The 27,967-nt window shown below is 43.9% G+C and overlaps 1 protein-coding gene across 1 annotated transcript in view; it reads left to right on the plus strand.

The window, feature by feature from the left end:
* Positions 1 to 27,680, plus strand: part of LOC110520829 (glutamate receptor ionotropic, NMDA 2D) — a 173,299-nt gene extending 145,619 nt beyond the window's left edge. Inside the window, exons 15-16 of the mRNA XM_036963819.1 lie at positions 23,855 to 24,090; positions 24,459 to 27,680. Of these exons, the coding sequence (XP_036819714.1) occupies positions 23,855 to 24,090; positions 24,459 to 27,680 (3,458 nt within the window). The remainder of the gene's footprint in view (positions 1 to 23,854; positions 24,091 to 24,458) is intronic.
* Positions 27,681 to 27,967: the final 287 nt, after the last annotated feature.

Raw genomic sequence — 27,967 nt, forward strand, 5'->3', positions numbered from 1 at the left:
TCCCTTTCTGTGGGTGTTGGCACGGTGCGTATATGTGGAGACTCCAAACTCACCATCAACAGGGCCTCCAAGCTGGATGCTTAGGACCTGTTCGCGACACTTGCTGGAGGCAAAATGTTCTCAAAGCTTGACATGAGTCACCCCTACCAACAGCTCCTCCTGGACGAGGACTCAAAAGAGTATGTCAAAGTCAACATGTTCAGGTACAACTGCTTGGTTTTCGAGTGGCGTCCAGTCCAGCCATTTTCCAGAGGACAATGAGGGGATCATGAGGGGATCCCTCATGTAGCAGTGTACCTGGACGATATCCTGGTTACAGGATGCACTTGCTGCGCCTGAAGCGTAGCAAGTGCACATTCCAAGCACAGAGTGTGACATACCTAGGTCACAAGATCACATCTCAGGGTCTGTGTGCTGTGGATGACAAAGTCAGGGGAATCAAGGATGCTCCAAATCCCAAGAATATGTCCAAGCTCAGGTCGTTCCTGGACATGGTCAACTACTATGGTAAGTTCCTCTCCGAGCTGTCAACAGTGTTGGCTCCACTTTATCAGCTGCTCCACAAAGACTGTAAATGGAAGAGGGGAGCTACGCAAGAGGAAGCTTTCCAGGAAGTGAAAGCACTACTACAATCAGCACAACTGCTGGTTCATTTTGACCATGTGACGCCTCGCCCTATGGCGTCGGGGCAGTACTCTGTCATCAGATGGAGGACGGGTCAGAGAAACCCATTGGATTCGCATCATGCAAGCTAACGAGTGCTGAGAAGGGTTATTCACAGTTAGACAAGGACGGCCATAGTTTTTGCTGTGAAACGCTTTCATCAGTACCATCTATGATCGTCATTTCACCATATGCACTGAACACCAACCACGGATGAGCCTTTTCAGTGAATCAAGATACATTCCTCCCATGGCTTCAGCAGGATACAGCGCTGTGCCCTCACACTGTCAGCTTACCAGTACACTATAGTGTACAGAGCGGGGAAGGACAATGCAAACGCAGACGCGCTCAGCCGTCTCTCGCTACCAGGTTGGGCAGACTCGGTACTCGAGACCTCCAGTGCGCCTTCACCGTCCGGTCTATCCGGTGACACCTCCACGCACCAGCCCTCCGGTGGCAGCCCCCCGCACCAGGCTGTCTCTCCGTCTCCTCCGTCTCAGGAGTCTTCCTCCTGCCCAGCGCTGTCAGAGTCGGTCAGTCAGGAGCTGCCAGAGCCGCCGGTCAGTCAGGAGCTGCCAGAGCCGTCCGTCCGTTACTCCGGCACTGCCGGAATCGCCCTTCACTCCGGAGCTGCTGGAGTCTCTCGCCTGTCCGGTGCTGCCGGAATCTCCCATCCGTCCGGTGCTGCCGGAATCTCCCGTCTATTCGGGACCCGTGGCTAGGATCCCCAGTCCGAGGTCGGCGGCGAGGGTCGCCGCTCTAAAGAGGCCACGGAGGCGGTTAAAGAGGCGCAGAAAGACTATGGTGGAGTGGGGTCCACGTCCCGCGCCAGAGCCGCCACCGCGGGCAGACACCCACCCAGACCTTCCCCTATAGGTTCAGGTTTTGCGGACGGAGTCCGCACCTATGTCTTTGTTTTAGTGTGGTCAGAGGGTGGGTTGTCTATGTTCTTTTTTCTATGATTTGGGATTTCTGTGTTTGGCCTGGTATGGTTCTCAATTAGAGGCAGCTGTCAATCGTTGTCCATGATTGAGAACCATACTAAGGTAGCTTGGTTTCCCTTTTGAGTTGTGGGTGCTTATTTCCTGTCTTTCACCTCACGGGACCGTTCGTTTGTTATTTATTGTTTTGTTCAGTGTTCTAGTACGTTATTAAAAGCTATGAAAACGTACCACGCTGCGCATTGGTCCTCCTCTCTTTCTCCCAACGACGAATGTTACACACTGGAAGAGGGGCTCAAAAATATGACTGGGGGAACTAAGCTCTCTCAGTTCTTGTTTCAGTACCGCATCACTCCACAAACAACAACAGGACAGGCTGCAGCTGAGATGTTGATGGGCAGAAAGCCAAAAGCTCATCTGCGTCTACTGTGTCCGGACATCACGAGTGGACGGAAGCAGGATAAACAAAAAGAGAGACATGACCACCACCTGAGGGAGAGACAGTTAAAACCCAGTGACACTGTCTACATCCACAACATTAGCAACTTCACAAGCAGCGAACATTGGTTGCCAGGTATCATTCTGAGTCAGAGTGGCCCAGTCTCCTTTGTTGTCAAACTGACTGATGGGTGAGTCATGCGCAGACTCCAGGACCACATCCGCCTGTACTATGACCAAAGAAAGGACCATGGACCAAGTAGAATTAGCAGTATCAGTAGTAGTAGTAGTGGTAATAGTAACTGCTGTAGCAGAACTGGTGGATGTTATAATAGTAGAGCAATGGTGGTGGTGGTTAAGACAGTAGAGCAGTAGTAGTAGTGGTTGTTATGATAATAGAGCAGTAGTAGTAGTGGTTGTTTAGATAGTAGAGAAGTAGTAGTAGTGGTTGTTATCATAGTAGAGAAGTAGTAGTAGTGGTTGTTATGATAGTAGAGCAGTAGTAGTAGTGGTTGTTATGATAATAGAGCAGTAGTAGTAGTGGTTGTTATGATAATAGAGCAGTAGTAGTGGTTGTTATGATAATAGACCAGTAGTAGTAGTGGTTGTTATGATAGTAGAGCAGTAGTAGTAGTGGTTGTTATGATAGTAGAGCAGTAGTAGTTGTGGTTGTTATGATAGTAGAGCAGTAGTAGTTGTGGTTGTTATGATAGTAGAGCAGTAGTAGTGGTGGTTGTTATGATAGTAGAGTGGTAGTAGTAGTGGTTGTTACGATAGTAGAGCAGTAGTAATAGTGGTTGTTATGATAGTAGAGCAGTTGTAGTAGTGGTTGTTAATAGTAGAGCAGTAGTAGTAGTGGTTGTTATGATAATAGAGCAGTAGTAGTGGTTGTTATGATAATAGACCAGTAGTAGTAGTGGTTGTTATGATAGTAGAGCAGTAGTAGTTGTGGTTGTTACGATAGTAGAGCAGTAGTAGTGGTGGTTGTTATGATAGTAGAGTGGTAGTAGTAGTGGTTGTTACGATAGTAGAGCAGTAGTAATAGTGGTTGTTATGATAGTAGAGCAGTTGTAGTAGTGGTTGTTAATAGTAGAGCAGTAGTAGTAGTGGTTGTTATGATAGTAGAGCAGTAGTAGTAGTGGTTGTTATGATAATAGAGCAGTAGTAGTGGTTGTTATGATAATAGACCAGTAGTAGTAGTGGTTGTTATGATAGTAGAGAAGTAGTAGTAGTGGTTGTTATGATAATAGAGCAGTAGTAGTGGTTGTTATGATAATAGACCAGTAGTAGTAGTGGTTGTTATGATAGTAGAGCAGTAGTAGTAGTGGTTGTTATGATAGTAGAGCAGTAGTAGTAGTGGTTGTTATGATAATAGAGCAGTAGTAGTGGTTGTTATGATAATAGACCAGTAGTAGTAGTGGTTGTTATGATAGTAGAGCAGTAGTAGTTGTGGTTGTTATGATAGTAGAGCAGTAGTAGTGGTGGTTGTTATGATAGTAGAGTGGTAGTAGTAGTGGTTGTTACGATAGTAGAGCAGTAGTAATAGTGGTTGTTATGATAGTAGAGCAGTTGTAGTAGTGGTTGTTAATAGTAGAGCAGTAGTTGTAGTGTTTGTTATGATAGTAGAGCATTGGTGGTTTTTGTTAAGATAGTAGAGCAGAAGTAGTGGTGGTTGTTATGACAGTAGAGCAGTAGTATTGGTTGATATTATAGTAGAGCAGTAGTAGGGGGTGTTAAGATAGTAGAGCAGAAGTAGTTCTGGTTGTTATGATAGTAGAGCAGTAGAAATGGTTGTTATGGTAGTAGAGCAGTAGAAGTAGTGGTTGTTATGGTAGTAGAGCAGTAGTAGTAGTGGTTGTTATGGTAGTAGAGCAGTAGTAGTGGTGGTTGTTATGATAGTAGAGCAGTTGTAGTGGTGGTTGTTATGATAGTAGAGCAGTAGTAGTCGTGGTTGTTATGATAGTAGAGCAGTAGTAGTGCTAGTTGTTATGATAGTAGAGAAGTAGTAGTGGCTGTTAAGATTGTAGAGCAGTAGTAGGAGTGGCTGTTATGATAGTAGAGCAGTAGTAGGAGTGGTTGTTATGATAGTAGAGAAGTAGTAGTAGTGGTTGTTATTATAGTAGAGCAGTAGTAGTAGTGGTTGTTATGATAGTAGAGAAGTAGTAGTAGTGGTTGTTTATGATAGTAGGGCAGTAGTAGTGGTGGTTGTCATGATAGTAGAGCGGTAGTAATAGTGGTTGTTATGATAGTAGAGCAGTAGTAGTAGTGGTTGTCATGATGGTAGAGCAGTAGTAGTACTGGTTGTCAAGATAGTAGAGCAGTTATAGTGGTTGTTATGGTAGTGTAGTGGTTGTTATGATAATAGAGCAGTAGAAGTAGTGGTTGTTATGATAGTAGAGAAGTAGTAGTAGTTCTGGTTGTTATGATAGTAGAGCAGTAGAAATGGTTGTTATGGTAGTAGAGCAGTAGAAGTAGTGGTTGTTATGGTAGTAGAGCAGTAGTAGTAGTGGTTGTTATGGTAGTAGAGCAGTAGTAGTGGTGGTTGTTATGATAGTAGAGCAGTTGTAGTGGTGGTTGTTATGATAGGAGAGCAGTAGTAGTGGTGGTTGTTATGATAGTAGAGCAGTTGTAGTGGTGGGTGTTATGATAGTAGAGCAGTAGTAGTCGTGGTTGTTATGATAGTAGAGCAGTAGTAGTGCTAGTTGTTATGATAGTAGAGAAGTAGTAGTGGCTGTTAAGATTGTAGAGCAGTAGTAGGAGTGGCTGTTATGATAGTAGAGCAGTAGTAGGAGTGGTTGTTATGATAGTAGAGAAGTAGTAGTAGTGGTTGTTATTATAGTAGAGCAGTAGTAGTAGTGGTTGTTATGATAGTAGAGAAGTAGTAGTAGTGGTTGTTTATGATAGTAGGGCAGTAGTAGTGGTGGTTGTCATGATAGTAGAGCGGTAGTAATAGTGGTTGTTATGATAGTAGAGCAGTAGTAGTAGTGGTTGTCATGATGGTAGAGCAGTAGTAGTACTGGTTGTCAAGATAGTAGAGCAGTTATAGTGGTTGTTATGGTAGTGTAGTGGTTGTTATGATAATAGAGCAGTAGAAGTAGTGGTTGTTATGATAGTAGAGAAGTAGTAGTAGTAGTGGTTGTTATGATAGTAGAGAAGTAGTAGTAGTGGTTGTTATTATAGTAGAGCAGTAGTAGTAGTGGTTGTCATGATAGTAGAGAAGTAGTAGTAGTTGTTGTTATGATAGTAGATCAGTAGTAGTAGTGGTTGTTATAATAGTAGAGCAATGGTGGTGGTGGTTAAGACAGTAGAGTAGTAGTAGTAGTGGATGTTTATGATAGTAGAGCAGTAGTAGTGGTGGTTATGATAGTAGAGCAGTTGTAGTAGTGGTTGTTATGATAGTAGAGCAGTAGTTGTAGGGTTTGTTATGATAGTAGAGCATTGGTGGTGGTTGTTATGATAGAAGAGCAGAAGTAGTGGGTGTTAAGATAGTAGGGCAGAAGTAGTGGTGGTTGTTATTATAGTAGAACAGTAGTAGTGGGTGTTAAGATAGTAGAGCAGAAGTGATTGTGGTTGTTATGATAGAAGAGCAATAGAAATGGTTGTTATGGTAGTAGAGCAGTGGTTGTTGTTATGATACTAGAGCAGTAGTAGTAGTGGTTGTTATGGTAGTATAGCAGTAGTAGTAGTGGTTGCTATGGTAGTAGAGCAGTAGTAGTGGTGGTTGCTATGGTAGTATAGCAGTAGTAGGAGTGGTTGTTATGGTAGTATAGCAGTAGTAGTAGTGGTTGTTATGGTAGTAGAGCAGTAGTAGTGGTGGTTGTTATGATAGTAGAGCAGTTGTAGTGGTGGTTGTTAAGATAGTAGAGCAGTAGTAGTGGGTGTTATGATAGTAGAGCAGTAGTAGTCGTGGTTGTTATGATAGTAGAGCAGTAGTAGTGCTAGTTGTTATGATAGTAGAGCAGTAGTAGTGGTCGTTATGATAGTAGAGAAGTAGTGTAGTGGTTGTTATGATAGTAGAGAAGTAGTAGTACTGGTTGTCATGATAGTAGAGCAGTACTAGTGGGTGTTATGGTAGTGTAGTGGTTGTTATGATAGTAGAGAAGTAGTGTAGTGGTTGTTATGATAGTAGAGAAGTAGTAGTAGTGGTTGTTATCATAGTACAGAAGTAGTAGTAGTGGTTGTTATGATAGTAGAGCAGTAGTAGTAGTGGTTGTTATGATAATAGAGCAGTAGTAGTAGTGGTTGTTATGATAATAGACCAGTAGTAGTAGTGGTTGTTATGATAGTAGAGCAGTAGTAGTTGTGGTTGTTATGATAGTAGAGCAGTAGTAGTGGTGGTTGTTATGATAGTAGAGCGGTAGTAGTAGTGGTTGTTACGATAGTAGAGCAGTAGTAATAGTGGTTGTTATGATAGTAGAGCAGTTGTAGTAGTGGTTGTTAATAGTAGAGCAGTAGTTGTAGTGTTTGTTATGATAGTAGAGCATTGGTGGTGGTTGTTATGATAGTAGAGCATTGGTGGTTTTTGTTAAGATAGTAGAGCAGAAGTAGTGGTGGTTGTTATGACAGTAGAGCAGTAGTATTGGTTGATATTATAGTAGAGCAGTAGTAGGGGGTGTTAAGATAGTAGAGCAGAAGTAGTTCTGGTTGTTATGATAGTAGAGCAGTAGAAATGGTTGTTTTGGTAGTAGAGCAGTAGAAGTAGTGGTTGTTATGGTAGTAGAGCAGTAGTAGTAGTGGTTGTTATGGTAGTAGAGCAGTAGTAGTGGTGGTTGTTATGATAGTAGAGCAGTTGTAGTGGTGGTTGTTATGGTAGTATAGCAGTAGTAGTAGTGGTTGCTATGGTAGTAGAGCAGTAGTAGTGGTGGTTGCTATGGTAATATAGCAGTAGTAGGAGTGGTTGTTATGGTAGTATAGCAGTAGTAGTAGTGGTTGTTATGGTAGTAGAGCAGTAGTAGTGGTGGTTGTTATGATAGTAGAGCAGTTGTAGTGGTGGTTGTTAAGATAGTAGAGCAGTAGTAGTGGGTGTTATGATAGTAGAGCAGTAGTAGTCGTGGTTGTTATGATAGTAGAGCAGTAGTAGTGCTAGTTGTTATGATAGTAGAGCAGTAGTAGTGGTCGTTATGATAGTAGAGAAGTAGTTTAGTGGTTGTTATGATAGTAGAGAAGTAGTAGTACTGGTTGTCATGATAGTAGAGCAGTACTAGTGGGTGTTATGGTAGTGTAGTGGTTGTTATGATAGTAGAGAAGTAGTGTAGTGGTTGTTATGATAGTAGAGAAGTAGTAGTAGTGGTTGTTATGATAGTAGAGCAGTAGTAGTAGTGGTTGTTATGATAATAGAGCAGTAGTAGTAGTGGTTGTTATGATAATAGACCAGTAGTAGTAGTGGTTGTTATGATAGTAGAGCAGTAGTAGTTGTGGTTGTTATGATAGTAGAGCAGTAGTAGTGGTGGTTGTTATGATAGTAGAGCGGTAGTAGTAGTGGTTGTTACGATAGTAGAGCAGTAGTAATAGTGGTTGTTATGATAGTAGAGCAGTTGTAGTAGTGGTTGTTAATAGTAGAGCAGTAGTTGTAGTGTTTGTTATGATAGTAGAGCATTGGTGGTGGTTGTTATGATAGTAGAGCATTGGTGGTTTTTGTTAAGATAGTAGAGCAGAAGTAGTGGTGGTTGTTATGACAGTAGAGCAGTAGTATTGGTTGATATTATAGTAGAGCAGTAGTAGGGGGTGTTAAGATAGTAGAGCAGAAGTAGTTCTGGTTGTTATGATAGTAGAGCAGTAGAAATGGTTGTTTTGGTAGTAGAGCAGTAGAAGTAGTGGTTGTTATGGTAGTAGAGCAGTAGTAGTAGTGGTTGTTATGGTAGTAGAGCAGTAGTAGTGGTGGTTGTTATGATAGTAGAGCAGTTGTAGTGGTGGTTGTTATGATAGTAGAGAAGTAGTATTAGTGGTTGTTATTATAGTAGAGCAGTAGTAGTAGTGGTTGTTATGATAGTAGAGAAGTAGTAGTAGTGGCTGTTAAGATTGTAGAGCAGTAGTAGGAGTGGCTGTTATGATAGTAGAGCAGTATTAGGAGTGGTTGTTATCATTGTAGGGCAGTAGTAGGAGTGGTTGTTATGATGGTAGAGCAGTAGTAGTACTGGTTGTCAATATAGTAGAGCAGTAATAGTGGTTGTTATGGTAGTGTAGTGGTTGTTATGATAATAGAGCAGTAGAAGTAGTGGTTGTTATGATAGTAGAGAAGTAGTAGTAGTGGTTGTTATGATAATACAGCAGTAGTAGTAGTGGTTGTTATGATAGTAGAGAAGTAGTAGTAGTGGTTGTTATGATAGTAGAGAAGTAGTATTAGTGGTTGTTATTATATTAGAGCAGTAGTAGTAGTGGTTGTTATGATAGTAGAGAAGTAGTAGTAGTGGTTGTTTATGATATTAGGGCAGTAGTAGTGGTGGTTGTCATGATAGTGGTTAGAGCGTTGGACTAGTAACTGGAAGGTTGCAAGTTCAAATCCCCGAGCTGACAAGGTACAAATCTGTCGTTCTGCCCCTGAACAGGCAGTTAACCCAGTGTTCCTAGGCCATCATTGAAAATAAGAATTTGTTCTTAACTGACTTGCCTAGTTAAATGGTGGTTAAATTATTATTATTTTTTTAAAGAGCAGTATTAGTTGTGGTTATGATAGTAGAGCAGTAGTAGTAGTGGTGGTTATGGTAGTAGAGCAGTAGTAGTAGTGTATGTTGTAATAGTAGAGCAGTAGTTCAAGTGGTAATGATAGTAGAGCAGTAGTAGTAGTGGTTGTAATGATAGTAGAGCGGTTGTCATAGTGGTTGTTATGTTGTGTAGAGCAGTTGTAGTAGTGGATGTTGTAATGGCAGAGCAGTAGTACTAGTGGTTATGATAGTAGAGCCGAAGTTGTAGTGGTGGCTGTTATAATTGTGGGACAGTAGTATTGGATGTTATGATAGTTCAGCATCAGTAGTAGTGGTGGTTGTTGTGATAGTAGAGAATTAGTAGTACTGTTGGTTATGAAAATTGATCAATAGCGGTCATGGTTATTATGATAGTAGAGCAGTAGCGGTTGTTGTTATAATAGTTGAGCAGTAGTAGCAGTGGTTGTTATGATACTAGAGCATTAGTTGTAGTGGTTGTTATGATAGTTATGATAGTAGAGCAGTAGTAGTGGTTGTTATGATGGTAGAGTAGTAGTAGTAGTGGTTGTTATGGTAGTAGAGCAGTATTAGTGGTTATTATTGTAGTATAGCAGTAGTAGCGGTTGTTATGATAGTAGAACAGTAGTAGTAGTAGTTGTTATAATAGTAGTGCAGTAGTAATAGTGTTTTTTGTGATAGTAGAGCATTAGTTTTGTGGTTGTTATGATATTAGAGCAGTAATAGTGGTTGTTTTAATGGTAGAACAGTAGTAGTGCTGGTTGTTATGATAGTATAGCAGTAGAAGTAGCGGTTGTTGTGATTATTGAGCAGTAGTTGTAGTTTATTTATGATAGTAGAGAAGTGGTAGCAGTGGTGGTTATGTTGGTAGAGCTGTAGTCATAGTGGTTGTTTTCTTGATTAGGTTCTAAATACTTAACATAAGTCTACCATTAATCCAAGTCTATGCCACTTCTTTCTTCTCATTGGTTCAAATTACAACTATGTCAAAGAACTATAAACTCATAATTATCCATTACACAAATTACCTTAAAATCAGTATCACAAATGACCTTACGTTCATTATCCAAATTGCCCTCCCATGAGGCTGATCAGACCACAAAGGAAAGCCATGGTAGAGGTCAAAAGTCATACCACTCTTTCACAGTAGTGTTTCTTACTATATTAGAAAGATTAAAGAAAAAACATTAAAAAAATTATACATGTTGTATCCCAGATTCCCAGAACATTCCCCTTATCAAAAGAATTCACGTGTTTAATTAAAACTCAGAAAATGAAACTTCTAATATTCCATATGCGTGTGTACCCCTTTAAGATATAGTCTCTAGGAAACATGGAAATCTCCTCAAACCCAAAGGATAAAAACAAACAAAACAATTCCAGGCCTTTTCAATTTGGCAAAAAACATGCCTCTATCTCACTCGCTCCCTTCAAGATTACATCCCCCAGAAAACATTAAAAAGAAAGACAATGAAGCACTCCTTTTCCCAGAAACACCACATGGTCAGCATTTATTATACTTCCCCGATTCAGAAACCCAAACGTTTACTACAAACAAAACCTAATAATAATGATAATTCCATTGTACTCCCCCCAATAATGAGTTTTACATTTCCTCAATGGTTCATTATACTTAATTGAACGTGCGCTACCCTTGGTTACAATACTGTACTTTAAATCTATGAAATTCCCCTACTATTTGACTAGTTTAGCCCAAGTTTGCTTTGCAACATTAAAACCCTTTCAGTCTGTCTGCAAACAGTCTCTCAAAGTGCTTGACATGAATACCCTGCCATTAGACCCCCATAACTGTAATTAATGTGCTCTGTCCCTGCAAAATAAAATGAACTCAACCTGCAATCCACTTTACTAACCTAACATTGTTCCACGTAATGGAAACAGATTATAATGTCAGAATACATCAACTTCCTGTTCAATTTCACTGGTATTACCTAAACAATCAAACCAAGAATCAATAACCAGAAACTATCACAAAACTTTTACGATGCAACTATTCAGACCTGAATCTCTTACAGCCCAGTGAGTGCGACTAACTCTCCTCTTCTTACCAGTGGATAAAAATATAACCTCTCCTCCAACAACATTCTGCCTCACCGCTATCGTACGATTAAAACCAAACATTACAACTGTCCCTTCTCTTTCGGCTTCACCCTTATGAATTGTTCCAGCCTTAAAAGTAATATGTAAATCGGCAAAATGTATAACCTACATCAGTCAATCCATAAGCATAAAAACACAATTCGATGGGCACAACTCTATCGCAATTATCTCTCCGCTATTATTTAGAATTCATTAGATTTAGGTAACTGTCTCTTCTATGATTCAGTAATTTAAACACGACTACATCCTCAATAGGTTATTCCAGTAGACCATTTAGGCAAGACAACGTATTACATCGAAATAGCCTTGCTATTATTTAGTTTGAATTAGTCTTTCAATTTAACCTAAACAAGCTATTAACCTGTTGAGTGTAGGGGGCAGTATTTTGATGTTTGGATGAAAAACGTACCCAAATGAAACTGCCTATTTCTCAGGCCCAGAATCTAGAATATGCATATAATTGTCAGATTTGGATAGAAAACACTCTAAAGTTTCCAAAAACTGTCCAAATATTGTCTGTGAGTATAACAGAACTGATATTGCAGGCGAAAACCATAGGAAAATCCAACAAAGAAGTGCCTAAGAGAAACTAATCTCCCTGTTCCATTGCATGTCTTCCCTCCATTTAAAGGGATATCAACCAGATTCATTTCTCTATGGCTTCCACATGGTGTGAACAGTCTTTAGACATAGTTTCAGGCTTTTATTCTAGAAAATTTGCGAGAAGGATCACATTGCGTCAGTGGATGGCTGGGTGCCAGTTTTGCGTTTTGCATGCGAAACAACTTGGAGCAGACATTTTCTCTCTCTCTTCTATTGAAAAAGCTACGGTCCGATTTAAATATTATCGATTATTTATTGTAAAAACAACCTGAGGATTGATTATAAAAAACGTTTGACATGTTCCTACGAACTTTACGGATACTATTTGGAATTGTCGTCTGCCCCGTCATGACCGCTCGAGCCTGTGGATTTCTGAACAAAACGCGCCAACCAAATGGAGGTATTTTGGAAATAAAAATAATCTTTATGGAACAAAAGGAACATTTATTGTGTAACTGGGAATCTCATGAGTGCAAACATCCAAAGATCATCAAAGGTAAGCGATTAATTTTATTGCTTTTCTGACTTTCGTGACCAATCTACTTTGCTGCTAGCTGTTTGTAATGTTTTGTCTGCTGAGAGAGATGTCCTAACATAAACGCTTGGATAGCTTTTGCTGTAAAGCTTTTTTTTAATCTGACATGCCATGTGGATTAACAACAAGCTAAGCGGTGTTTTGCGATGTGGCATGTTGCGGATGTTGACGAAAATGATCCCGCTAATGGGATGGGTGCGCCAAGAAGTTAAAACGTTCAGTTTATATCTTAAACAAACACTAACAACCGTATCTTTCCAGGCAAAACTAATCAATTGTTGTATTACAATCCAAAACCCATATTTTAGTCTATCGGTGCATAGGCTGAGATACGAACCAGAGTCTCCCGCAATGTTCCAGAGTTCTACCCCTGGACCACCAATACTATTGAAATATTGAAACGCAAATAACCCTATTATTATAATTGTCTGTAGTCGTAAACACTCTGTACTACAGAGACAATTCCCATAAAATAGCCCTAATTTAATGGTCCAAGCGTTTCCCCAGTGAGGATTCTCCTTACTCTCTCTCTCTCTCTTTGTCTCTGCTTCTCCCTTTTTCCCTGTACATATTTCTCATCTCCCGTTAATTCCGGGACCTCCTTTGAGGATTTACTACCCATGTTTAGTACAACCTTGTAGTTACTATAATTATTCTCACAATCTATGTGTATGTATTTCTATGATCTATGTATGTGCTCTTTTTCCCATTATCCAATTACTATAGTTGCTCTCCTGCACAATCTATGTGTGTGTCTCTTTAATCTCTTACTCAATTGCTATCTTCCTTTACTATTGTGTATTCTCTTAACCTATGTGTGTTTTTCCTTTCTTGAAACTTTATCTATAGAGGTGTCTTTCGATCGGACATTAGGTCTCACCCGTATACAACCTATAAGCTATTTTCCAGGGGTCGTAAATCCCTAGTCAGCAGCCTATTGTTCTGTTGTTCTTTGTTATTTTGACGTTAACATCAGTGGACACTACATAGGTAGTGTCCACTGAGTGTCTTGGTGGTAGCCACTGATACCTCATGTCATTACGTGTCATTTCGGATCTAGTTTACGTTGGTACGTGTCATTTTGGATCTTGTTTACATTGGTACGTGTCATTTCTGATCTAGTTTACATTGGCACTGCAGATACCTCGTGTCATTTCAGATCTAGTTTACATTGGCACTGCAGATACCTCGTGTCATTTCAGATCTAGTTTACGTTGGTATTGTGTCATTTTGGACCTTCTGTTGCCTAGGTGGCTCTACACCCAATTCCTATGATCTAATTGCCTAGAATACTACCTATATCAGGGTTCTCTACACAAAATTCTAAAATATAGGTCACCAGGTATGAATGCCCTATGGGAATTTTTAAAACCAACACCTAAACTACACCTAAACTACACAAAAACAATCAAATATATTTCTGAATGTAGCCCGAGCGTCAATTCCCCATAATTCATGAATAAAGATTTACTGACCTTGTCTCGTAGACTGGGAAAAGCAATGTAGGTTAGATCTCGTCACCACCTCTGTCGTGTACCAGTTCACCACTGGCCTGAAATAAACCCTCAATTTAGAGGTCAGGTCTTTGTCTTACGGATCCTGGATCCACCCGTGCACGGTTTTCAGCAGTTCCTTGGGACGACAGAGGCAGGTATTGAGATCCGGCTCGAAGGACCAAATTGTCACGAGAATTATGTTCTTCATGTTCATAACCCAATTCAATTATACTATTCAGTCTGCAACCCAGAATTTGTAAGATACTGGTTGAAATTAAACAGACGGAGGCCCAGCTACGATAGTCAGAAAGTTTATTTACGAGAGCGCTGGTCTGTTGTACAAAACGATTCATTTTATACTGACTTCTTATGCACATACTTTCACACACAAACAGACTCCTTACGCACATACTTTCACACACAGACTCCTTACGCACATACGTTCACACACAAACAGACTCCTTACGCACATACTTTCACACACAAACAGACTCCTTATGCACATACAAACAAACATTAGGTATCCTATGCACACACTGTCCTACTACCCAGCTGACAAAGATTAGGGGAGGTCACTCCCCGTCCTCCCTCAAGTTAGGGAGACCGTGGGAAGTACTTCCCGTCCTTTCCCCAATCTTTCAGTGGCCCTAGAGTAGTAGTGGTGGTTGTTATGATAGTTGAGCAGAAGTAGTAGTGGTTGTTATGATAGTAGAGCATCAGTGGAAGTGATTGTTATGATAGTAGAGCAGTAGAAGTGGTTGTTATGATAGTAGAGAATGTAGTAGTCATGGTTGTGTCTGATATTAGAGCAGTAGTAGTAGTGGTTGTTATGGTAGTATAGCAGTAGTAGTGGTTGTTATGATTGTAGAGCAGTAGTAGTAGTGGTTGTTATGATATTAGAGCAGTAGTAGTAGTGGTTGTTATGATTGTAGAGCAGTAGTAGTAGTGGTTGATATGATTGTAGAGCAGCAGTAGCAGTTGTTATGATAGTAGAGCAGTTGTAGTGGTTGTTATGATAGTAGAGCACTAGTAGTGGTTGTTATGATAGTAGAGCAGTAGTAGTGGTTGTTGTGATAGTAGAGCAGTAGTAGTGGTTGTTATTATTGTAGAGCAGTAGTAGTGGTTGTTATGATAGTAGAGCAGTAGTAGTGGTTGTAATGATAGTAGAGCAGTAGTAGGGGTTGTTATGATAGTAAAGCAGTAGTAGTGGTTGTTATGATAGTAGAGCAGTAGTAGTGGTTGTTATGATAGCAGAGCAGTAGTGGTAGTTGTTATGACGGTAGAGCAGTAGTCGTGGTTGTTATGATAGTGGAGTTGATGAAGTAGATGTTATGAGAGTAGAGCAGTAGTAGTAGTGGTCGTTATGGTAGTAGAGCAGTTGTAGTAGTGTTTTTTATGACAGTAGAGCAGTAATAGTAGTGGTTGTTATGATAGTAAAGCAGAAGTTGTAGTGGTTGTTATGATAGTAGAGCATCAGTAGTAGTGGTTTTTATGATAGTAGAGCAGTAGTTGTAGTGATTGTTATGATAGTAGAGCGGTAGTAGTGGTGTTTGATATGATAGTTGAGCAGTCGTAGTGGTTGTTATGATAGTAGAGCAGTAGTAGTGGTTGTTATGATAGTAGAGCTGTAGTAGTGGTTGTTATGATAGTAGAGCAGTAGTAGTAGTGATTGTTATGATAGTAGAGCAGTAGTAGTGGCTGTTATGATAGTAGAGCAGTAGTAGTGGTGGTTGTTATGATAGTAGAGCAGTCATAGTGGTTGTTATGATAGTAGAGCAGTAGTAGTGGTGGTTGTTATGATAGTAGAGTGGTAGTAGTGGTTGTGATAGTAGAGCAGTAGTAGTAGTGATTGTTATGATAGTAGAGCAGAAATAGTGGTTGTTATGATAGTAGAGTGGTAGTAGTCGTGGTTGTTATGATAGTAGAGTGTTAGTATTAGTTGTTGTTGTGATAGTAGAGCAGTAGTTGTAGTGGTTGTTATGATAGTACGGCAGTAATAGTGTTATTATGATTGCAGCGCAGCAGTTGTAGTGGTTGTTTTGATAGTAGAGCAGTAATAGTGGTATTATGATTGTAGCGCAGTAGTAGTAGTGGTTGTTATGATAGTAGAGTAGTAGTAGTGTTATTATGATAGTAGTGTAGTAGTAGTGTTATTATGATAGTAGAGCAGTAGTAGTAGTGGTTGTGATAGTAGATCAGTAGTAGTGTTATTATGATAGTAGTGTAGTAGTATTGTTATTATGATAGTAGAGCAGTAGTAGTGTTATTATGATAGTAGAGCAGTAGTAGTAGTGGTTGTTGTGATAGTAGAGCAGTAGTAGTTGTGGTTGTTGTGATAGTAGAGCAGTAGTCATAGTGGTTATTATGATAGTAGAGCAGTAGTAGTAGTGGTTATTATGATAGTAGAGCAGTAGTAGTAGTGATTGTTGTGATAGTGGAGTGGTAGTAGTAGTGGTTGTTGTGATAGTAGAGTAGTAGTAGTGTTATTATGATAGTAGAGTAGTAGTAGTAGTGGTTGTTATGATAGTAGAGTAGTAGTAGTGTTATTATGATAGTAGAGCAATAGTAGTAGTGGTTGTTATGATAGTAGCGTGGTAGTAGTAGTGGTTGTTGTGATAATAGAGGAGGAGTAGTGGTTATTATGATAGTAGAGCAGTAGTAGTAGTGGTTGTTATGATAGTAGAGCAGTAGTAGTAGTGTTATTATGTTAGTAGAGCAGTAGTAGTAGTGGTTATTATGATAGTAGAGTAGTAGTAGTTGTTATGATAGTAGAGCAGTAGTAGTGGTGGTTATGATAGTAGAGTGGTAGTAGTAGTGGTTGTTGTGATATCAGAGCAGTAGTAATAGTGGTTGTTGTGATAGTAGAGCAGTAGTCATAGTGGTTATTATGATAGTAGAGCAGTAGTAGTAGTGATTATTATGATAGTAGTGTAGTAGTAGTGTTATTATGACAGTAGAGTAGTAGTAGTGGTTATTATGATAGTAGTGTAGTTGTAGTGTTATTATGATAGTAGAGCAGTAGTAGTAGTGGTTGTTGTGATAGTAGAGCATCAGTGGAAGTGGTTGTTATGATATTAGAGCAGTAGAAGTGGTTGTTATGATAGTAGAGAATGAAATAGTCATGGTTGTGTCTGATATTAGAGCAGTAGTAGTAGTGGTTGTTATGGTAGTATAGCAGTAGTAGTGGTTGTTATGATTGTAGAGCAGTAGTAGTAGTGGTTGTTATGATTGTAGAGCAGTAGTAGTAGTGGTTGTTATGATTTTAGGGCAGTAGTAGTAGCAGTTTTTATGATAGTAGAGCAGTTGTAGTGGTTGTTATGATAGTAGAGCAGTAGACATAGTAGTTGTTATGATAGTAGAGCAGTTGTAGCAGTTGTTATGATAGTAGAGCACTAGTAGTGGTTGTTATGATAGTAGAGCAGTAGTAGTGGTTGTTGTGATAGTAGAGCAGTAGTAGTGGTTGTTATTATTGTAGAGCAGTAGTAGTGGTTGTTATGATAGTAGAGCAGTAGTAGTGGTTGTAATGATAGTAGAGCAGTAGTAGGGGTTGTTATGATAGTAAAGCAGTAGTAGTGGTTGTTATGATAGTAGAGCAGTAGTATTTGTGTATTATGTTAGCAGAGCAGTAGTGGTAGTTGTTGTATAATTGTAGAGCAGTAGTAATGGTTGTTATGACTGTAGAGCAGTCTTAGTAGCGGTTGTTATGATATTAGAGTGGTAGTAGTGGTTGTTATGATGGTAGAGCAGTAGTCGTGGTTGTTATGATAGTGGAGTTGATGAAGTAGATGTTATGAGAGTAGAGCAGTAGTAGTAGTGGTCGTTATGGTAGTAGAGCAGTTGTAGTAGTGTTTTTTATGACAGTAGAGCAGTAATAGTAGTGGTTGTTATGATAGTAAAGCAGAAGTTGTAGTGGTTGTTATGATAGTAGAGCATCAGTAGTAGTGGTTTTTATGATAGTAGAGCAGTATTAGTAGTGATTGTTATGATAGTAGAGCGGTAGTAGTGGTGTTTGTTATGATAGTTGAGCAGTCGTAGTGGTTGTTATGATAGTAGAGCAGTAGTAGTGGTTGTTATGATAGTAGAGCAGTAGTAGTGGTTGTTATGATAGTAGAGAAGTAGTAGTAGTGGTTGTTATGATAGTAGAGCTGTAGTAGTGGTTGTTATGATAGTAGAGCAGTAGTAGTAGTGATTGTTATGATAGTAGAGCAGTAGTAGTGGCTGTTATGATAGTAGAGCGGTAGTAGTGGTGTTTGTTATGATAGTTGAGCAGTCGTAGTGGTTGTTATGATAGTAGAGCAGTAGTAGTGGTTGTTATGATAGTAGAGCAGTAGTAGTGGTTGTTATGATAGTAGAGAAGTAGTAGTAGTGGTTGTTATGATAGTAGAGCTGTAGTAGTGGTTGTTATGATAGTAGAGCAGTAGTAGTAGTGATTGTTATGATAGTAGAGCAGTAGTAGTGGCTGTTATGATAGTAGAGCAGTAGTAGTGGTGGTTGTTATGATAGTAGAGCAGTCATAGTGGTTGTTATGATAGTAGAGCAGTAGTAGTGGTGGTTGTTATGATAGTAGAGCAGAAATAGTGGTTGTTATGATAGTAGAGTGGTAGTAGTCGTGGTTGTTATGATAGTAGAGTGGTAGTATTAGTTGTTGTTGTGATAGTAGAGCAGTAGTTGTAGTGGTTGTTATGATAGTAGAGCAGTAATAGTGTTATTATGATTGCAGCGCAGCAGTTGTAGTGGTTGTTTTGATTGTATAGCAGTAATAGTGTTATTATGATTGTAGCGCAGTAGTAGTAGTGGTTGTTATGATAGTAGAGTAGTAGTAGTGTTATTATGATAGTAGAGCAGTAGTAGTAGTGGTTGTGATAGTAGAGCAGTAGTAGTGTTATTATGATAGTAGTGTAGTAGTAGTGTTATTATGATAGTAGAGCAGTAGTAGTAGTGGTTGTGATAGTAGATCAGTAGTAGTGTTATTATGATAGTAGTGTAGTAGTATTGTTATTATGATAGTAGAGCAGTAGTAGTGTTATTATGATAGTAGAGCAGTAGTAGTGGTGGTTATGATAGTAGAGTGGTAGTAGTAGTGGTTGTTGTGATAGTAGAGCAGTAGTAGTGGTGGTTATGATAGTAGAGTGGTAGTAATAGTGGTTGTTGTGATAGTAGAGCAGTAGTCATAGTGGTTATTATGATAGTAGAGCAGTAGTAGTAGTGGTTATTATGATAGTAGAGCAGTAGTAGTAGTGATTGTTGTGATAATAGAGGAGGAGTAGTGGTTATTATGATAGTAGAGCAGTATTAGTAGTGGTTGTTATGATAGTAGAGTGGTAGTAGTAGTGGTTGTTGTGATAATAGAGGAGGAGTAGTGGTTATTATGATAGTAGAGCAGTAGTAGTAGTGGTTGTTATGATAGTAGATCAGTAGTAGTAGTGTTATTATGTTAGTAGAGCAGTAGTAGTAGTGGTTATTATGATAGTAGTGTATTAGTAGTGTTATTATGTTAGTAGAGCAGTAGTAGTAGTGGTTATTATGATAGTAGAGTAGTAGTAGTTGTTATGATAGTAGAGCAGTAGTAGTGGTGGTTATGATAGTAGAGTGGCAGTAGTAGTGGTTGTTGTGATATCAGAGCAGTAGTAATAGTGGTTGTTGTGATAGTAGAGCAGTAGTCATACTTGTTATTATGATAGTAGAGCAGTAGTAGTAGTGGTTGTTATGATAGTAGAGCAGTAGTAGTAGTGTTATTATGTTAGTAGAGCAGTAGTAGTAGTGGTTATTATGATAGTAGTGTAGTAGTAGTGTTATTATGTTAGTAGAGCAGTAGTAGTAGTGGTTATTATGATAGTAGAGTAGTAGTAGTTGTGGTGGTTATGATAGTAGAGCAGTAGTAGTAGTGGTGGTTGTGATAGTAGAGCAGTAGTAGTAGTGTTATTATGATAGTAGAGCAGTAGTTGTAGTGGTTGTTATGATAGTAGAGCCGTAGTAGTAGTGGTTGTTGTGATAGTAGAGTAGTAGTAGTAGTGGTTGTTGTGATAGTAGAACAGTAGTAGTAGTGGTTGTTGTGATAGTAGAGCAGTAGTAGTAGTGGTTGTTGTGATAGTAGAGCAGTAGTAGTAGTGGTTGTTGTGATAGTAGAGCAGTAGTAGTAGTGGTTGTTGTGATAGTAGAACAGTAGTAGTAGTGGTTGTTGTGATAGTAGAGCAGTAGTAGTAGTGGTTGTTGTGATAGTAGAGCAGTAGTAGTAGTGGTTGTTGTGATAGTAGAGCAGTAGTAGTAGTGGTTGTTGTGATAGTAGAGCAGTAGTAGTAGTGGTTGTTGTGATAGTAGAACAGTAGTAGTAGTGGTTGTTGTGATAGTAGAGCAGTAGTAGTAGTGGTTGTTGTGATAGTAGAGCAGTAGTAGTAGTGGTTGTTGTGATAGTAGAGCAGTAGTTGTAGTGGTTGTTATGATAGTAGAGCAGTAGTAGTAGTGGTTGTTGTGATAGTAGAGCAGTAGTTGTAGTGGTTGTTGTGATAGTAGTGTAGTAGTAGTGTTATTATGATAGTAGAGCAGTAGTTGTAGTGGTTGTTATGATAGTAGAGCCGTAGTAGTAGTGGTTGTTGTGATAGTAGAGTAGTAGTAGTAGTGGTTGTTGTGATAGTAGAACAGTAGTAGTAGTGGTTGTTGTGATAGTAGAGCAGTAGTAGTAGTGGTTGTTGTGATAGTAGAGCAGTAGTAGTAGTGGTTGTTGTGATAGTAGAGTAGTAGTAGTAGTGGTTGTTGTGATAGTAGAACAGTAGTAGTAGTGGTTGTTGTGATAGTAGAGCAGTAGTAGTAGTGGTTGTTGTGATAGTAGAGCAGTAGTAGTAGTGGGTTTTGTGATAGTAGAGCAGTAGTAGTAGTGGTTGTTGTGATAGTAGAGCAGTAGTTGTAATGTTTGTTATGATAGTAGAGCAGTAGTAGTAGTTGTTGTTATGATAGTAGAGCAGTAATAGTGGTTGTTTTGATCGTAGTTTCATTGCATTCGTCTCTGCTAAATGCTTTTTTAATCCCTCAATGAATCATACATCTGTTACCTGTCTGTCCATCGCTATGGTTACACAAGCAGTCTCCCCATCAGACAATCAGAGCGGGGGTAGGGCCCCCTGTGCTTGTTGGTAGGCTAGTTTTCATTAATGAAAAATACAAACATGTTGGCCCCCCTTTAGGTTAGCAGATGAGAATCCCCCAACCCACCTGAGCCTACCACCATGATATAGATTCTGGCCATCCTTCCACCACATTTAAATGATTCTAATCTCCATGCTCTCCCTTCTCTCTTCTTCTGTCTCTTCTTCTCCCTGTCTGTTATTCTTCTCTTTCGATTCTCTCTGATGTGTCACATTTACCCCTTTTTCTCTCCTCTCATCCTCTTCAAACTGAAGAGTGTACCTGCTGTTTGTCATAATGACAATCTCTGCCTCTCATCCTCCGTCTCTGCCTCCCTCGTTCCCTCCCTCCTCTCTTTCCCCTGGCACACTGTGGTCGTGGACAGAGAAATATTTCCTCTCTCCTTATCTTTCCCTCTCTCCCACTATATATAACTACCTCTGCTTCTCTCCCTCATTCCTTCTTTCATCCCTCTCTTTCTCTTTACTTATTTTTATCCACTCTCCCTCTTTTCTTCCTCCTTCCCTGTCTCTCTCTTTATTTGCTGTCAGTTCTAGGGTTATAATGTTTTAAGGCTTATTTTACATCTATTTTATTTGTCATTGTTTAGCTCCTCCTCTTCTACCCCCCCCCCACCCCTCTCTCTCTTTCTTTAGTTCTCTCCTCCTCTTCTACCCCCCCTCTCTCTTTCTTTAGTTCTCTCCTCCTCTTCTACCCCCTCTCTCTTTCTTTAGTTCTCTCCTCCTCTTCTACCCCCCCTCTCTCTTTCTTTAGTTCTCTCCTCCTCTTCTACCCCCCTCTCTCTTTCTTTAGTTCTCTCCTCCTCTTCTACCCCCCCTCTCTCTCTTTCTTTAGTTCTCTCCTCCTCTTCTACCCCCTCTCTCTTTCTTTAGTTCTCTCCTCCTCTTCTACCCCCCTCTCTCTTTCTTTAGTTCTCTCCTCCTCTTCTACCCCCCCCCCTCTTTCTTTAGTTCTCTCCTCCTCTTCTACCCCCCCTCTCTCTTTCTTTAGTTCTCTCCTCCTCCTTCTCCTCCACTCATTTTGCCGTACTGTTGAAGCTTGACAAAAACAGGCCTTTACAATTGTTGACCATTGACCTTGAGGAGTCACCTTGAATGAGGAGCAAACAGAGGGCCTGAGGACCTCCCTTTAGTGCTAATGAAACACACACGCGCACACACGAACGTAAACACACACGCACGCACGCACACACACACACACACACACACACACACACACAAACACACACACACTCACACTCTCTCTCACACACACACACTCGAGCGCACACACACACACACACACACACACACACACACACACACACACACACACACACACACACACACACACACACAGACACAGACACACAGACACTCTCACACTCTCTCTCACACACACACTCGAGCGCGCACACACACACACACACACACACACACACACACACACACACACACACACACACACACACACACACACACACACAGCTAACACTAACCCTAACACTAACCCTCTCCTGTCCTCCTCTCTTCTCCTCCTCCAACCTCTCCCTACTCCCTAATCCTCCACTCCTGTTCTCCACTCTACTCCTCCTCCTCCTCCAACCTCTCCCTACTCCCTACCCCTCCTTTCATGTTCTCCTCTCTACTCCTCCTCCTCCAACCTCCCCTTACTCCCTAATCCTACACTCCTGTTCTCCTCTCTACTCCTCCTCCTCCAAACTCATCCTACTCCCTAATCCTAACACCTCCTCTTTCACCTTCCTTTCCCTTTCCCTCCCCAATTCTCCCCAATTCTCTCCTTTACATTAACCTCTTTCTGCCTGCCTCCTCTTCACCTCCTTTTGCACCCTCTCTTCATCTCTCCCTGTCCCTCTCGCTATCTCCCATCTCTCTCTGTCCCTCTCCCTATCTCCCATCTCTCTCTGTCCGTCTCCCTATCCCCCATCTCTCTCTGTCCCTCTCCCTATCTCCCATCTCTCTCTGTCCCTCTCCATACTCCCTATTTCTATCTGTCCCTCTCTCTATCCCCCATCTCTCTCTGTCCCTCTCCATACTCCCTATTTCTATCTGTCCCTCTCCCTATCCCCCATCTCTCTCTGTCCCTCTCCCTATCCCCCATCTCTTTATGTCCCTCTCCATACTCCCTATTTCTCTCTGTCCATCTCTCCCTATCCCACATCTCTATCTTGCCCTCTCTCTATCCCCCATCTCTCTCTGTCCCTCTCCGTATCCCCCTCCCTTCCCCCATCTCTCTCTGTCCCTCTCCCTATCCGCCATCTCTCTCTGTCCCTCTCCCAATCCCCCTCCCCTCCCCCATCTCTCTCTGTCCCTCTCCCCATCCCCCATCTCTCTCTGTCCCTCTCCCTATCCCCCTCCCCTCCCCCATCTTTCCTGTCCCTCTCCCTATCCCCCTCCCCCATCTTTATCTGTCCCTCTCCCTATCCCCCATCTCTCCTGTCCCTCTCCCTCTACCTATCCCCGATCTCTCCCTGTCCCTACCCCTATCCCCCATCTCTCTCTGTCCCTCTCCCTCTCCCTATCCCCCATCTCTCTCCTGTCCCTCTCCCTCTACCTATCCCCCATCTCTCTCTGTCCCTCTCCCCATCCCCCATCTCTCCTGTCCCTCTCCCTATCCCCTCCCTTCCCCCATCTCTATCTGTCCCTCTCCCTATCCCCCATCTCTCTCTGTCCCTCTCCCTCTCCCTCTCCCCATCTCTCCCCATCTCTCTCCTGTCCCTCTCCCTCTCCCTCTCCCTATCCCCCATCTCTCCCTCTCCCTCTCCATATCCCCAATCTCTCCCTGTCCCTACCCCTATCCCCCATCTCTCTCCTGTCCCTCTCCCTATCCCCAATCTCTCTCTGTCCCTCTCCCTCTCCCTCTCCCCCATCTCTCTCCTGTCCCTCTCCCTCTCCCTATCCCCCATCTCTCCCTGTCCCTACCCCTATCCCCCATCTCTATCTGCTCTCTCCCTATCCCCCATCTCTCTCTGTCCCTCTCCCTATCCCCCATCTCTATCTGTCCCTCTCTCTATCCCCCATCTCTCTCTCTGTCCCTCTCCCTCTCCCTATCCCCAATCTCTCCCTGTCCCTACCCCTATCCCCCATCTCTATCTGTCCTTCTCCCTATCCCCAATCTCTCTCTGTCCCTACCCCTATCCCCCATCTCTATCTGTCCCTCTCCCTATCCCCCATCTCTCTCTGTCCCTCTCCCTATCCCCAATCTCTCCCTGTCCCTACCCCTATTCCCCTTCTCCCTGTTTCACTCCCCCCTCCCCAGATGAGATTGAGATGCTGGAGCGTCTGTGGCTGTCTGGTATCTGTCACAATGATAAGATTGAGGTGATGAGCAGTAAGCTGGACATAGACAACATGGCAGGTGTCTTCTACATGTTGCTGGTGGCTATGGGGCTCAGTCTGCTGGTATTTGCCTGGGAGCACCTGGTCTACTGGAGGCTCAGACACTGCATGGCTACCAGCTCCGGGAGACTGGACTTCCTACTGGCCATCAGTAGGGTGAGTTTGTGTGGTGGGAAATGGCGTGTGTGTGTGGGGGGGTCAAGCGATAGAGGTATCTTATTTATGTGTGTCGGTGTGTTTGTGTGTGTTTGCCTGCGTGCGTGTGCATGTGTCCGTCAATTCCATTTCCACTCAGTCAATTCACAGGATTCATTGGAATTCAATTCCTCTCACACTCAGGATGTATGGTAACCTTGACGATGACCTTGATAGAAACAACATACTAATATATATTATGCATACATCTTGACTGATAACTGCTCGTCCCTCAGTCACATAGGGCATGTTTGATTTGATTCTATTAATACATGATTGAATGTTCATTACCATTCCCCGCTTGTTCGCGATTTCTCCCTCTCTACCAGGGCATGTACAGTTGTTGTAGCTTTGAGGATGAAACCACGCCGGGCGGGGCCAAATCCTCCATGGCTATGCTCCCCCACCATCATGGCACCATGGTAACAGTCCCGCCCCCGCCACACTTGGTCAGTGCGTCGTCAACCAACCCGGCCCTGACCATGGCGCAGCAGCAACAGTCACAGCCCGTCTACAAAACACAGATGCCTGGATCCCCTCCCACCGTGGTGCATTCTGGGACGGCGCTGGGGCCCTCCAACACTCCCATGCTGGGGGCGCCCCTGCCTTGCTCCACATTCCTCCCCCGGCCTGATCGCAGACTGGCCGTGGTGGACCGCTGGAGGCTGCCCAAGGCCGGGACCGCCACCAACCCCATGGCCGTCCGCGGGGCCGTCGCAGACATGGGGCCCTTCCCCCAGAAAGTGGCTCCAACCTGGGGCACGACAGCTGGAGGAGTGGGGGTTGGTGGTGGTGGTGGTGGTGGGGGGCTGGATGGATATAAACGCTACTATGGACCCATCGACCCTGAGGGTCTGGGGCCCTGTATGGACCAGCCTGCAGGGTCCCAGACCCCCAAAACAGCCCCCAGGAGCCACCCTCAACCCCCTCCCGCCACTGTGGCCTTCTACTCAGAGAAAGGTCCTGACCAGGGGGTGGGGAAGAGGGTGGTGGGAGGTGGTGGTGCTGGGTGTCAGGGGAAGGGAGGGGTCAAACCTTTGGGGACGCCTCGGCTGCCTCCTAAAAGCCAAGCCGTGGGCGTGACCCCAGTCCCTCTGCCCACTAACCCCCCGCTGCCACAACCCTCCCCCCCTCTCCCCTCATCCTTTTGGAGGAAGCGCCGGCCCAAGAAGCCCAAAGAGCCAGGCGGGCCTCTGTACGAGAACATCCTACCGCTGGGGCGCAGGGGAGGAGGAAGGGATGGAGCGAGGGATGGTGGAGGGAGGAGGGGACGCCCCCTCTCTCCTCCTCTCCCACTCTCAGTAACCGTGCCCATGTCCCCCACCTACACTCCCCCTTCCCCCTCCACCTCACTCCCCTACACCAGCTCAACTTCCTCCTCTTCCTCTAACACATCGTCCACCTCTTCCTCTACCTCCTCCTCTCGCTCCTCCTCTCCTTCCTCCTCCTCCTCCTTGACCTCTCAGAGCACGCGGGAAGGTTTGGACGCAGAGGACGATGATGAGGATGAGGAGCTGACCGAGGAGTCCAGTCTTCTCCTGGGGAGGGGGAGGGACAGACAGCGTTCAATTATCTCCTCTCGCTCCCTCAGTCATGGGCGCCAGCCACCACCTATACCACCCCGAAAACCACGCCCTGCCCGAGGGGAGAGAAACAGGGAGAGGGAGAGGGAGAGAGGAGGTAGCCAGTTGGCCCAGTTACAGGAGTGGTGGGCGGGCTGGGGTGATAGAGAGAGGGATCGCAGTGGAGGAGGAGATGACGAGAGGAAACGAGAGAAGAAGAGGAGGAAAGATAAAGAGAAGAAGAAAAAGAAGAAGAAGAGGAAAAAGAGGGAGGAGAGGGAACGAGAGCGAGACAAAGAGAGGAAGAGACGGAAGGTGAAAAAGAAGAGGAAGAAGAAGGCGCTGAAGACGAAGAAGAGGAAGAAATCGACTGGGCGTTCCGAGCAAGAAGAGGGGGAAGTGGAGGCAGATAGGGAGGGAGTGGGGGATGGAGGGAGAGAAGGAGGGAAGCAAGACTACTCTTCCTTTCCAAACCAGTATCGTAGTACGTTTGGGGAGAAAGGGAGAGAGTCAGCATGGGCAGGAGAGAGGGAGCGAGGAAGGAGGGAGGGAGAAGAGGAAGAGGGGGGTGATAGAGAGGAGGATAGCAGCAGGAGCAGGGAGAGGCGGCCCAAATCATCCCGTTCCCACTCCAGACATCGACCCCCCAGTAAGCTCTACCCCAAACTCCCCGCCTCAGTCAAGTTCTGGGTGAGTGGAGGAAATGGGGAAGGGGGGGACCCCAACTCTGGAACACACCCCTCCTCCCTGCCTCCCCTCATCCCACTCTCCAAGAGGCGGAGGAGTGAAGGGGTGGAGAGAAGGGAGGGAGGGAGAGAAGGAGAGAAGAGGCCTCTGTTGATGCACTATGAGAAAGACAGGGCTAACACCCGGGAGGGGCTCTCCTTCCATGAGTGGGACTCTGAGGAGGATGATGAGGAAGATGTGGGGGAGGAGAGGCAGAGAGACAGAGCGAGGGAACGGGTGGAGGAGAGGGTGAGGAGGGCGGGTGGGAGAGGTGCTGTGTCAGAGTCAGAAAGAGACAGGGCGAGAGCAGAGGAGAGTTACTCTGATGAGGGCTCATCAGGGGAGTTTGGGCGATTTGAGAGGTACTGGGAGGGGAGGGAGGGGAGGGAGGGGAGTGGGGGGGCTGGAGGACCAGGGAATAGTGGGATAGGGGGGATAGGGGGAGGGAGCTGGTTTTTCGGCACATACCCCTCCAGAGAGAAAGGGGGCAGCATCAACAGCAGAGACGACTCTATACTAGGGCGAGTGGAGGGCTGGGGGGGGGTGGGGGGAGATTCTTGGGGTTCAGGGCCAGGAGTAGGGTGGGCATCAGGGGGAGGGAGTGGAGGACTGGGGTCCCAGTGGCCCCCTCCTCCAGCAAACCTCCCACCCCCCCGACGGTACTGGTCTGTGGACAAACTCCCAATGAAGGGAGAGAAGAAGTGGAAAAGGGGAGGAAGGGGGAAGGGCAAGGGACGCGCACGAGACAGGAACCAGGGGTCTGGGGTGTCAGGTTCATGTAGTCAGTACCCCCACCCCCATGTGCACCCGCACCCCCAAGGGCGGTCACACGGCCATGGGAAGAGAGGAAGCACGGCCCTGTCCCACAGCCAGGAGGAGCTGCTCCCCCACTGCCACAGCTTCAGCGGGGGCTCACGGCCCAAACCCCCTCCCAAACCAGACCAGGGCCAGGCCAAGTCAGGCAGCCAGGCCAGTCTCAGCACACAGCAGCCAGGAGTGTTAGTGGACCACCCCCCTCAGCCCTCCCTCTCGCCCCCTCAACCCCAACCTAGTGTCCCTTCCTCATCCTCCTCCCTGCCGGTGCCCATCCCTCCTCCTCCCTCCTCGTCCTCTGCCTCGGCCAGTGCTAAGCTCCTGTACCAGAGACTACGGTCAGTACCTCAGCCCGGACGCTTCTACTCCCCCCACCTGCCACTCAAGGCCAAGAGCCTATGCTCCCGACGAGGCTCCGCCCATTTCTCCAGCCTGGAGAGCGAGGTATGACAGGGGGAGACGAGAGAGGGAGACACGCGAGCCGACACCGGCGCCGCTGAAACCACCGACGCCATGGCAACTGTTACCAAAGGCGGTGCCATGGCAACGGGGGATGCCACGGCAACTGAGACTGCTGTTATGGCGACTACAAATGACCATCAGCTAGTGACCATCGCTACAGGAACAACTAGGGATGACTGTACCATGGCTGTCTCCGCTGTGGGTGAAAGCGGAACCATAGTAACCCGGTCCCTGGTGCGTGTTCTGGTGAGGGCCACGGTGAGGCGCCACACCAG

The sequence above is a fragment of the Oncorhynchus mykiss genome, chromosome 3, assembly GCF_013265735.2.
Source record: "Oncorhynchus mykiss isolate Arlee chromosome 3, USDA_OmykA_1.1, whole genome shotgun sequence".
NCBI classification, from domain to species: Eukaryota; Metazoa; Chordata; class Actinopteri; order Salmoniformes; family Salmonidae; genus Oncorhynchus; species Oncorhynchus mykiss.